Below are 12409 nucleotides of genomic sequence, written 5' to 3'. Positions count from 1 at the left end.
CTACTTCTCACCAATACAAAAGTAATGCCATTTCATTTGGTCACTACTACTCACCAATACAAAATTAATGCCATTTCATTTGGTCACTGCTACTCACCAATACAAAAGTAATGCTCCAAAGCAGATATCTATTTGAATTTCTATATAATAAAAACAAAGCAATCTGTGGCTGCTTTGGCAGATGACAGGCACCTGCAGAAAACCAGGAGATCTGATTTGCTAATAAAGGTCAACTTTGTTAAGATTAAATATATTTTAGAAGTTTTGCTCAGCTGTGAACCATGCTGTTTTACTAATAATTGAATTAGCTATATATAGTGATGTTTTTTAATATAGGTAAAAGGAAGAGACATTGTTAACTTGTCAAAATCAAATTTGAAAAACACAGTTGGTATGGTTCTGGTGGGAATGGGAAAGGCACATATTAAACAAATTGATGGGATGGATTTATTTCTCTTAAAAATGTTCAGAGATGCTGGCTTGTTAATGCACTGTTCTGCTCAAGTGATAGATTACTTCCTTTATCTAGAAACTCTTGGGAAGAACAACTTTTATGTAGCTGTGTCAATGAAGTGGTTGGTACATTTTGAACCCTGTCAGAGAAAAGCCTAATACTTTGACAGATTATGAACTTTGCAAAGTACTTTCTGAAGTATACGAAAGCTGCTACTTTCTTTACCTATCTTAAGCTCATTTTAAAATTGGACTTTCTGCTATCAGAGTACACATGCATGCTATACATACATACATATGTATGCGTATATCAAACATGAGGTACTACTTGGAGAACTGAAATAATAATAGGCTTATCGTAAGGGGGTTCAAGATAAATAATCTTGAGTTGGCAATGCAGGGTCAGTCTGACATGTAGATGCACAGAGACACGATTCTTATTTTATACAGCATTCTGGGTTTGTAAAAAAGCAGCAGTGGTTTAAACATAGATGTAGTAGAAAAATAAAAGTACTTCAATGGAAAAGAGCATAGAACAGCCATTTGACTGCAGCAATGCAACACAAAGTTTAATACCTGTGGGCCTGACTCCAGACAGCATTATTAAATAGGACCTTTGATTTTGTGCCTTCTTTCCAGTTGGGTTGCTCTTTCAATACAAGCTACTAAATGCAGTAAAAGCAAGGCCAGTATGGCTACAGGGATAGAAATAATGTAAACAATGAATTAGTAAGTTAGGAAAACAGGGAAAGCGGATGACAAGGTGCAATTTTTGTTGTTGTTGTTGCTGTCTTCACCTCCCAATGACTGTCATCAACCACTTCCTGGCCAATCGACCTATTCATTCCCTGTAAATGGAGCATGAGCTAACTGGGAAGGGCCACATACAGAGAGCCAGTGAGGTGGTTAAAGTGTTTTTCTGTTTTTTATGCCCTGACTCCCCATGCGAGCCCATGGAAATGCTAGGCCAGGGCATGCAGTGGGTTGATGGCAGATGATGTCCCCTCACTTCCGTAAGGGGGTGTTCCCTCCCAAGCAGCACTGCTGCTCCTACTAAAGCATGACTGGTGGTCTCTCCTGTCTCCCCACTCCCTGGGAGAGATATGCGGCCACAAACCTTCACTCCTCCCCCATCCCTGGGTGGTTCATCCAGTGCTGTGGCTTGTAACTGAACCCCATTTCCATAGTTCTCAGTCAGGGCTCCATTTCAGTGCATCATGGAGCCAGGATCAGAAGCTAAAGTGTCAGCTGATGTATTAAATTCTTGGGACAGGGATGACTCATCAGATGTGGACACCATTACTAACAGAGTTAAGGTTACGTGGCTGGTAGCCAGAACTGCTTCATTAACCCTGTCCACTAGCAGTATATCATGCACCTAGATAAAGAATCATAACATCTGTTGTATACATAGCCATGATTTGAACAGGCACAAATCCATCAGTGTATTCAAAAGTAGTATGCTTCAGGTAAAATAAAATCAGTTCTAGGACTTATTTCTTAGAAAACAGATAACTAGGGCCCTAGTATACTTTTCAAGGTGGTCACGTCAGAGCCCTCTCTTATGAATGAATGCTACAAGTTGTAGTATCCAGAGGATGCATATTAAATAAGCAAGGTCTAAGTACCAAAATCTGAAGCACTGCTTTGTGCGTATCAGCTTGCAGAGTCACAACAGTACACTGCATTCAAATAAACCTCAATTTGGGACCAAAGTTATACATGAAGTCTGACATTAGCAAACATCTTGTGCATTATCCTGATTCATCCTTTTAATTTGCTGTGCGCACTTCTAACTTGGTGGTGGAATTAATCTCTTGGTTGAACCACCACTTTTGTCAAGTGGCAGTTAACTTAACCTAGTTACAACTAAAAAACACAGATATAGTGCAACATTACCCACTATTTCCATTCAAGTTAAAAAAATAAAATTGTTGCCAAAAGCAATGCACTAATTTCATTAGAATAAATATAGTTTGTGATATGAAATATTTAACTCATTAACAGAGACTTGACCATATACATTGCTGTCATTCAATAATTCATACATTTTCATTATATAATCAATCTTGTCCAGGAGCACCAACACATCCCCTTTGTCAGGTTTCATACATCTAATTGATTGTCCATAGGACGGGAACCATGGGGCCATGGCTGTGTGAGATGGGAAAGGGAACACTGAGTGACTCAAACAACCAAATCAGCCTACAAAGTACTGCAATACTCACTAAGAATAATATTAAGATTTTCAGCTACAGTCAAATAGATGTGACTAAGGATACATTTGTTTTCATTGTTTACTAAAGGAATCAATTTTGTGTCCAGTTCTAAAGTGGATTTAGTGGACAGCTTATTGGAATTGCATTGGTTTAATAGAAAAATTAATTTGAACTTAATGTTCAAGAATGAAAATGGGGGGGTGGGTGATTTTCATAAGAAGACCCTATGTCTGACATGCACTTGTAATCTACCCCTGCATCCTGTTATTGACTGTTTAGATAAATGAACAGAAAGGGGATACCCAAGAATGGTGTGCAACCTTTCCAAAGACCTCATTCTCATAGATGATAAGATGATTTGATAGGACACAGGACCCATGACTTCATGGCAGGCATGACTGTCTTGTAATGTAAGGGGCCAAGCTGCAAGTCACAGAACATGCATTTGGAATCAGGGAAATTGTTGTAATACATGGGTTCTGTTGGTTTTGTCAATAGGGAGTTAGATCAACATCTGTTTAGTCAACTTCATTTAGTTATCTCTACAGAATGTTAACAGGTAAGCAAGATTGACAATCCCTGATAAGGGGATATTCATTTTCCCTGGGAGTTCTGTGATCTCAAAGTTAGAATATATAATTAGCAAGGAGTGTGTTTTTTTTTTTTTTAATAGTAATATTTGCATGTGCTGAGAAGCAACCTCAACAGTTCCATTTTTGATGCAGAGTGGTTTATCTTCAGGATGTCTATATTCATGTTAGTCGATCAAGTGAAGGTAAATCATATCTATATCTATAACCATTTATATATATATATATATATATATATATATATATATATATATATATATATATATATACATATATATATATATATATACATACATATACACGCGCACACACACACACACACACACAAACACACACGTACATCTCTATATCTATACATACGAGTAGGTGTGTGTGTGAGATATACATACATACGCATGCACACACACACACACACACACACACACACACACACACATATATATATATATATATATATATATATATATATATACACGATATAATGTATTTGTGTGGGGTAATTGAATACTTACAAGTACTACCACATTTATTTGCAATATAAATACTATTATATTCATCATAGTTGGATGTCCTGTTATATCTACCTTTGTTGCTAGCAGCCTTGTCAAATAAATTTCCGATACCATTTTGCTGCCACGGTCCCCTTCTTTTTGATCACCATGGTCATGGTTTTTTACCAAATGCCAAACCTTCACTCCACTTTCTAGATCTGGTGTGATCATCGGAGCACGTGAGCGGAGACTGTCAGGACTACCTGTGTACCTGAATGTTGAATCTGTAAGGGAAATTAACAAAGTAAATGATCTGAACTAGTTTTCCAAATGTCCATATCATATTAACTGGTGATCAGGGCTAACCAGTTATTAAAACTGATGAACTAGCACTATGTCACACTAAAAACATCTTAACCTACTAAACTATATTTGCTTGCTTCCACTGCATCTACACAAACAACAAATAAGTTCAGTAAATTACATTGCAAGGGTACAGATAAGAAGCACTAGTAAAGCTGCATTTATACACATACACATACACATTCTTTTAACATTTAAATAAACATTACATTGAAGTGTATATATACAAAATGCAAAGAAAGAGTTCAAGTATAAATATAGCGAAACAAAATGAGTGTGTCTCAGCATAAGATCTAGGTGGCTACCCAATGCATTACAAACCTACATATTTTGATCTTTTTCTAGTCTCTGTGCCAGCTTACTATACTGCCCATTCGTGACCATCACTGGGGTAAGAGCAGACTAATCTTGGTCCTCTTGCAGGACGTCTTGAGAAATGTTTCTGTTACAGCTTCAGCCCAACCACTGGTGGCTAACTTAGTCACTAGCTTGACACTGCAGCATCCTACATCGTCCCCTGATGTGGACATTCACCCATCCACACTCCAAATGTACGTATGCTACTGTCACCACCCACCTACACTCCACATGTATGCATGCTACTGTCACCACCCACCTATACTCCACATGTATACATGCTACTGTCACCACTCACCACACTCCACATGTATGCATGCTACTGTCATCACCAACCTACACTCCACATGTACGCATGCTACTGTCACCATCCACCTACCCTCAACATGTAAGCATGCTACTGTCACCATCCGCCTATATTCCACATGTATGCATGGTACTGTCACCACTCACCACACTCCACATGTATGCATGCTACTGTCATCACCAACCTACACACCACATGTACGCATGCTACTGTCACCAACCACCTACACTCTACATGTACGAATGCTACTGTCACCACCCACCTACACTTCACATGTACACATGCTACTGTGACCACCCACCCACACTTCACATGTACTCATGCTGCGACCACCCACCTACACTTCACATGTATGCAATCTACTAACACCACCCACCTACACTCCACATGTACGCATGGTACTATCACCACTCACGTACAATCCACATGTATGCATGCTACTGTCACTACCCATCTACATTCCACATGTATCCATGCTACTGTCACCACCAACCTATACTCCACATGTAAGCATGCTACTGTCACCATCAACCTACACTCCAAATGTACGCATGTTACTGTTATCACCCACCTATACTCCACATGTATGCATGCTACTGTCACGATCAACCTACACTCCACATGTATGCATGTTACTGTTACCACCCACCTACACTTCACATGTACACATGCTACTGTCACGATCAACCTACACTCCACATGTATGCATGCTACTGTCACCACCCACCTACACTCCATATGAATGTATGCTACTGTCACCACCCACCTTCACTCCATCTACACTCCACATGTATGCATTCTACTGACACCACCCACCTACACTTCACATGTACACATGCTATTACCACCCACCTACACTCCATATGTATGCTACTGTCACCACCCACCTACACTCCACATGTATGCATGCTACTGTCACCATCCACCCACACTCCATATGTACACATACTGTCACCACCCACCTACACTCCACATGTACCCATGCTACTACAACCCATCAACACTCCATATGCATGCATGCTACTTTCACCACCCACCTACACTCCACATGTATGCATGGTACTGTCAACACCTACACTCCACATGTACACATGCTACTGGCACCACCACCTACACCCCACATGTATGCATGCTACTGTCACCATCAACCTACACTCCACATGTATGCATGCTATTGTCGTCACCCACCTACACTCCACATGTACGCATGCTACTGTCACCAACCAATTATACTCCACATGTACGCATGCTACAATTACCACCCACGTACACTCCACATGTATGCATGCTACCATCACCAACCACCTACACTCCATATGTACGCATGCTACTGTCACCACCCACCTTCACTCCACATGTACATATGCTGTCACCATCAACCTACACTCCACATGTACGCATGCTACTGTCACCACCAACCTACATGCCACATGTACGCATGCTATTATCACCACCCACCTACACTCCACATGTACGCATGCTACTGTCACTATCCACCTACACTCCATATTTACGCATGCTGTCACCATCAACCTACACTCCATATGTATGCATGCTACTGTCACCACCCACGTACACTCCAGATGTACACATGCAACTATTACCACCCACCTACACTCCATATGTATGCATGCTACTTTCACCACCCACCTACACTCCACATGTATGCATGCTATTGTCACCACCCACCTACACTACATATGTATGCATGCTACTGTCACCACTCACCTACACTCCACATGTACATATTCTACTGTCACCACCCACCTACACTCCACATTTATGCATACTGTCATCATCAAGCTACACTCCACATGTATGCATGCTACTGTCATCACCCACCTACACTCCTTATGTACGCATGCTACTGTCAGCATCAACCTACACTCCACATGTATGCATATTATTGTTACCACTCCCCTACACTCCACATGTATGCATGAGGCTGTCACCATCAACATACACTCCACAATGTATGCATGCTATTGTCACAACCCATCTACACTCCCACAGGTATGCATGCTAGTGTCACCATCAACCTACACTCCACATGTACGCATGCTGTCACCAACCACCTACACTCCATATGTACGCATGCTATTGTCACCACCCACATACACTCCACATGTATGCATGCTACTGTCACCACCCACCTGCACTCCACATGTATGAATGCTACCGTCAACATCTACCTGCGCTCCACATGTATGCAGGTTACTGTTACCACCCACGTACACTCCACATGTATGCATGTTACTGTCACCATCAACATACACTCCACATGTTAACAAGCTACTGTCACCACCTACCTACACTCCACACGTACACATGCTACAGTCACTACCCACCCACACTCCACATGTACATATGCTACTGTGACCATCCACCCACACTCCACATGTATGCATGCTATTGTCACCACCCACCTACACTCCACATGTACACATGCTACTGTTACCACCCACCTACACTCCAAATATACCCATGCTACTGTCACCATCAACCTACACTCCTCATGTACGCATGCTACTGTCACCATCCACCTACCCTCCACATGTACACATGCTACTGTTAACACCCACCTACACTCCATATATATGCATGCTATTGTCACCATCCACCTACACTCCACATGTACGCATGCTACTGTCACCACCCACATACACTCCACATGTATGCATGCTGTCACAATCAACCTACATTCCACATGTACGCATGCTACTGTTATCAACCACCTGCACTCCACATGTACACATGCTACTGTCATCATCAACCCACACTCCACATGTACACATGCTACTGTCACCATCAACCCTCACTTCACATGTATGCATGCTACTGTCACTACCCACCTACACTCCACATGGACACATTCTAATGTCACCATCCACCCACACTCCATATGTATGCATGCTACTATCACCACCCACCCACTCTCCACACATACGCATGCTACTGTCACCACCCAGCCATACTCCACACATACGCATGCTACTGTCACCACCCATCTACACTCCACATGTATGCATGCTGCTGTAACCCCCCCCCCATGTAAACTCCACATAAATGTTTGCTGCTGTCACCATCCACCTACACTCCATATGTATGCATACTACTGTCACCACCCTGAGATCACCTCCAGTACTACAAACACTGACATTGTGTAAACTTTAACCTACTTCCGATAAGATGGCAGCTATTTGTCTGGCAGCGGCCTCTCCAGCTCCCATTGTGCACTTTTTTGTTTGTATTGTGTATTTTTGTTGACTGGTGATGTGGTGGTCTGTTTTGCCTGTTGAAGTGTGCAGCTGTTTGTGGCACTGGTGTCCATGATGTCCATGTTTGAAACTTCTACCTGTCTTTTTTTTTTATAGGAACATGAACATATGGAAGTTGTTGAGGCCTTCAGTTAAGAGTTGGCTTGTACGGAATGTGGGAAGCGGTGGTCATAACCTTGTCTGCCACTGTGATTTAAAGGGACCCGATTTGTTTGTTTTAATCGGGCTAGATTTGGCACGCTGCTGATGCGTCTGAGTATGGACTGGTGACTGATGGTATGGATGGTGAAAACTGAGGAAATCCGTCTTGGTTGTGGCCGTTGGGTCTGAAGGTAGAAGCAGTTGTGATGGTCTGCGGTGTCAGATGGAAGGTCAGAAGAAAGAACTGGGACCTGGATGTTGCTGGTGGTGGAGTGGTCATTTGGGCCAGCAGGTAGCGATGGTTATGAGGGTCTGTGGATATTGGATGGAAGGTCAGAAGAAAGGACTGGGACTTGGATGTTGCTGGTGATGGAGGGGGAGATGGCAGAGTTGTTGCGGAGCGACTGCCATAGTCGATGGAATCATACTCGTTTTTTGAAGCTTCTATGCTTTCAGTTGACTCCTACACTGTTGCTGTATATGTGTTTTTGTATTCTGTGTTTTGTTTTTTGTTTCTGCATGAGCTTGGAGAAACTTATTTTGTTCAGCTGTATACTTGTGTATGGTTGAATGACAATAAAATTGGGTTTGACTTTTTTTTTTGACATGGCAAAAAATTGCTCAATGCAAACCAGTGACTCACTCCCAGTAGGCAGTGTGAGTTGGAGTAAGCCATTCAATTGCATTCTCCCTGCCATGTTCTTCTAGCACTTGAGACACCAATCAGACTCTGGTTATTTGGGTCACAGTCTGGGCATAATCTTACTATGACACAGAGCTATGCTGGCACTACATATCAAGGTATGAGTTGGAAAAAATAGCAGAGAAGAGACCTGAAAGAAGTAGAAATGGCCTTCTTACTCTTCTGTGGTGCAGAATAAAGGTATTCTCCAGCAGTAAACAGTACACCTGCATGTTCAGGAGGGTATCTTACCTCTCAACTCTCCAGATTTTTGAAGAATGTCTAGGCTTTTGCCTCATATTTTTTTGGTCTCTTTCATTAAATAGTGGTTTATTAGCAAATCACTGGCAAATCACTTAGTGTTAAAGCCAGAAAATAATGACAGACATTTGAGGTTCAGACTTCACACCCTTCGGGAAATTTACACTAATGCAAAATCTATTGTTCTATCAACTTTCTAAATTTGTAAGAACAATATTTAAAAATTGTTTTTATTTTTGGGCCGTTGTCCCCCCATTATTTACGGATTGTCCAGATTTCTTGCTCTAAGAGGTAGAGAAGTATTGAGGGTATTATATATTGCAGGAAGAGAACAGGTAGTGAGCCCCTAAAAGTGAAAGCATGTATACACAGTATAAGTAAAGCAGTCGGCCATACTACAGCACCATGCTTTTGTCCTTATGGGATGGAGAGACCATTAAGAAAAACATGCGTAGCTCCAGAGATTGACTGCAATGAGGGACATGCTATTGGAAATAATGATTAATCTGTATAATTGAAGCTAAAGCTTCCTAAGGTCAATACAGGACAGAAGGAATAAAAATGCATATAAGAAACAGGTAAACATATAAAGGATTTTGAGACTCATGCAACCCTTATATGTGCTGTTATGCAAACCAAGCAACTTACCATAGCGGCTAATCGAAGTGCGTGATATGCTAGCTGAAGCTGGAATATTATATGACGAGGTCTGCTTTGGAACAAGGGCTACAACAGAACGATCAGAAACCTGGATGGGAGAGAAAAAGGAGACAAATTAACTGATATGAATTATATGTTTTCTTTGAAATCATCTACTACCATACTAAATAATGCCTTGATCAAGGGAGAAGGTTGGAGTAATTTGGGAGCTTCTTGTAGTAGAAGCATGGAGTAAACAATCATAATGTTTCTGAAAAATTTAATTTTTTTAACACAGCACTATCCCAATAAGCAAACTTAATTTAATAAATAAGATAAAAACACACTCTAATCAATATAGTATGACAATTTTTTGCATCTATTTTTGTCATTTGTAAAACATTTCTATTAGTTTCTTTCACAGAACCTGTGGTGTAAAGCACAACATACGTGCCGCACAACTCCCAGTAGTCAAGCACAACATAAGTGCTACACAACTCGTAGTGCACATCACAACTCGTAGTGCACATCAAGATCATTTGGGCTGCCATAACTTTGTGCTCATATATGTGTGCTGCTATGAAGTGCAAGACCATTTCATACTTGCTGGATAGTATCAAAAATTATTTTATATTATCAAAAATGTATGTGAGGTATATAACTGCATTTTCTCTCTTCAGTAGTCAAGTATTCCTGACTTTATTTTCCTCTTCAGTCTACTCCTCCCCCAATTAGTATAATAAATTCTTTCTTTTTGAGCCCTAAAAGAAGGTAGTCTCATTTTAATGCCAAAATACTGAGATAAGACTTTCCTATCCTTTGGATATCTGAATACAATTCTTTCTTCATCACTTTTCACCTGTATCTGGTGGTCTGTATACTTAGACAACCCAACAAATTTCCATGGATATTCTTTGTAATCTCAGGATCTACATTTCACTTGTCCCTTCCTTTCTACCTACATCGCCTACTTCTAAAAACATCATTTTCTTCAAGGATACTAGAAACACATCCTCTCTTAATTCTCCTAGTCTTGTCGCTAGTGTGTACATCTTATTAAAACCACATCCTATTCCATATCCAGCCTGTCACATTAATTTATCCTTCTACTCAATGCACTCCCCACCTTTATAATATGTTTCCTCTGCATATCAGGCATAGCAGTACTACAGCCACATTTAAAGCCAGCCTACATGAACAGGATGGTTACCCACACATTTATCATCATGTTTTCATATGTACTGTACTTCATTATACACTAAGTCACATACCGGATTACACACCCTAGTGTAACTTGCCTCATTACTCAGTCCTGTGTACCACACCTCATTAAACAGAATTCGCGATCATTACTATTGTGTCAGAAGAAATGAAACATATAACGCTATTGCAAAACATATTTTGAATAATGATGCAACGCACACTTTTTTGTTTCAAATTCTACATATAGTTTCTGACAATCCTAGATTAGGCAACATTACTAACCAAACTGAAACTGCTGAGGTTAGATGGATTTTAAGATTGGGTGCGCATTATGGACGTGGTTTAAATGAAACTGTTCCACTTAAGCCCATTTTACAAGCAAGACCCCTTAGGTAATGTTAACAATGTTTTTAGTACTAGCAATTAGGGTTAGGTTTATTGTCTTATTAATTGATGATTGTACTTGGTTATTTTAATTGAACAATTAGCTTGTATTATTTAAGGCTGCAATGCTTTTTACTGTGCACGTCTGAGGAAGCGGACAGGCAGTCCGTGAAAGGGCTTACGTTCTTTTATTGTTTTATCATTAAAGCCTGTTTTTATTGCAGAACTTGATGTGGATTTTTACCTAACTACGTGATTAGACTTTTGCCTCTACTGACTGCTTGCATTTTGTTCGTGGTTTTGTTCACATTCTTTGGGCTATTTTGGTTTTCGTTATCTACATGGAAGGTGCTGGGGCAGCAGTCAGTATGGATGAATCGACTACAAATGCCGTGGGGCCTTTTGTTAATAGACTGAGAGGTTTTTTGACTCCTCCGAATAATCCTCTACTCAACATCAGTTTTACTTCGGAAATGGGAGAAAAGCCACAAGTAAGAAATATCAATGATGTAAAAATCAGAGAACTCAAACGAGAGATAGAGGATAATTTGTTTAAGTATAAACGTTTATTAAGTCAGAGATTTCATCTTGAAGCAAGTATCCAAATGAACATTATACCCCGTGGCTTACGAATTTTAACTATGCCTAGCTACGGAAACACTTATCCAGAACTGCTCACACGTTGGCAGCAGTTGAATTTACAAACAAGCAAAGCTTACATCCAGCTGATACTTGACTTCTTTTTTCTGATAGAAGCTGACCTCCGTAATTTAATCATGAAACAACAGGAGGAACTGTATGGTCTATATGGCGAAGACCCGACAGACATTTTTGTACAAGATGTTACTGAAAAGGTATCGCGTTATGAGCTTAAGCTTATGGACATCAAAAAGAAAAAGCTCATACGCGACATTGAAGATTTTAAAAAACAAAATGTTTTCACTTGGCCCAGAAATGCCGTAATTACTGATACTCATGAATTGGCACATACACAATCTACAGGAGGTGTAGGGAATCGCTTCACTAATAACACCTCATTGA

General features: G+C 40.4%; 1 protein-coding gene across 1 annotated transcript in view; it reads right to left on the bottom strand.

The window, feature by feature from the left end:
• PLXNA2 (plexin A2) overlaps nt 1–12409 on the bottom strand; it is a 1613917-nt gene that overhangs the window by 43219 nt on the left and 1558289 nt on the right. The window contains exons 27-28 of the mRNA XM_044077136.1: nt 9791–9890; nt 3847–4037 (exon numbers count right to left, since the gene is read on the bottom strand). Of these exons, the coding sequence (XP_043933071.1) occupies nt 3847–4037; nt 9791–9890 (291 nt within the window). The remainder of the gene's footprint in view (nt 1–3846; nt 4038–9790; nt 9891–12409) is intronic.

This window comes from Protopterus annectens, chromosome 7.part0 (genome assembly GCF_019279795.1).
Source record: "Protopterus annectens isolate FY-2018-M chromosome 7.part0, PAN1.0, whole genome shotgun sequence".
Classification (NCBI taxonomy): Eukaryota; Metazoa; Chordata; order Ceratodontiformes; family Protopteridae; genus Protopterus; species Protopterus annectens.
The sequence above is the reverse complement of the archived record's forward strand: the minus strand, read 5'-3'. Positions and strand labels throughout refer to the sequence as shown.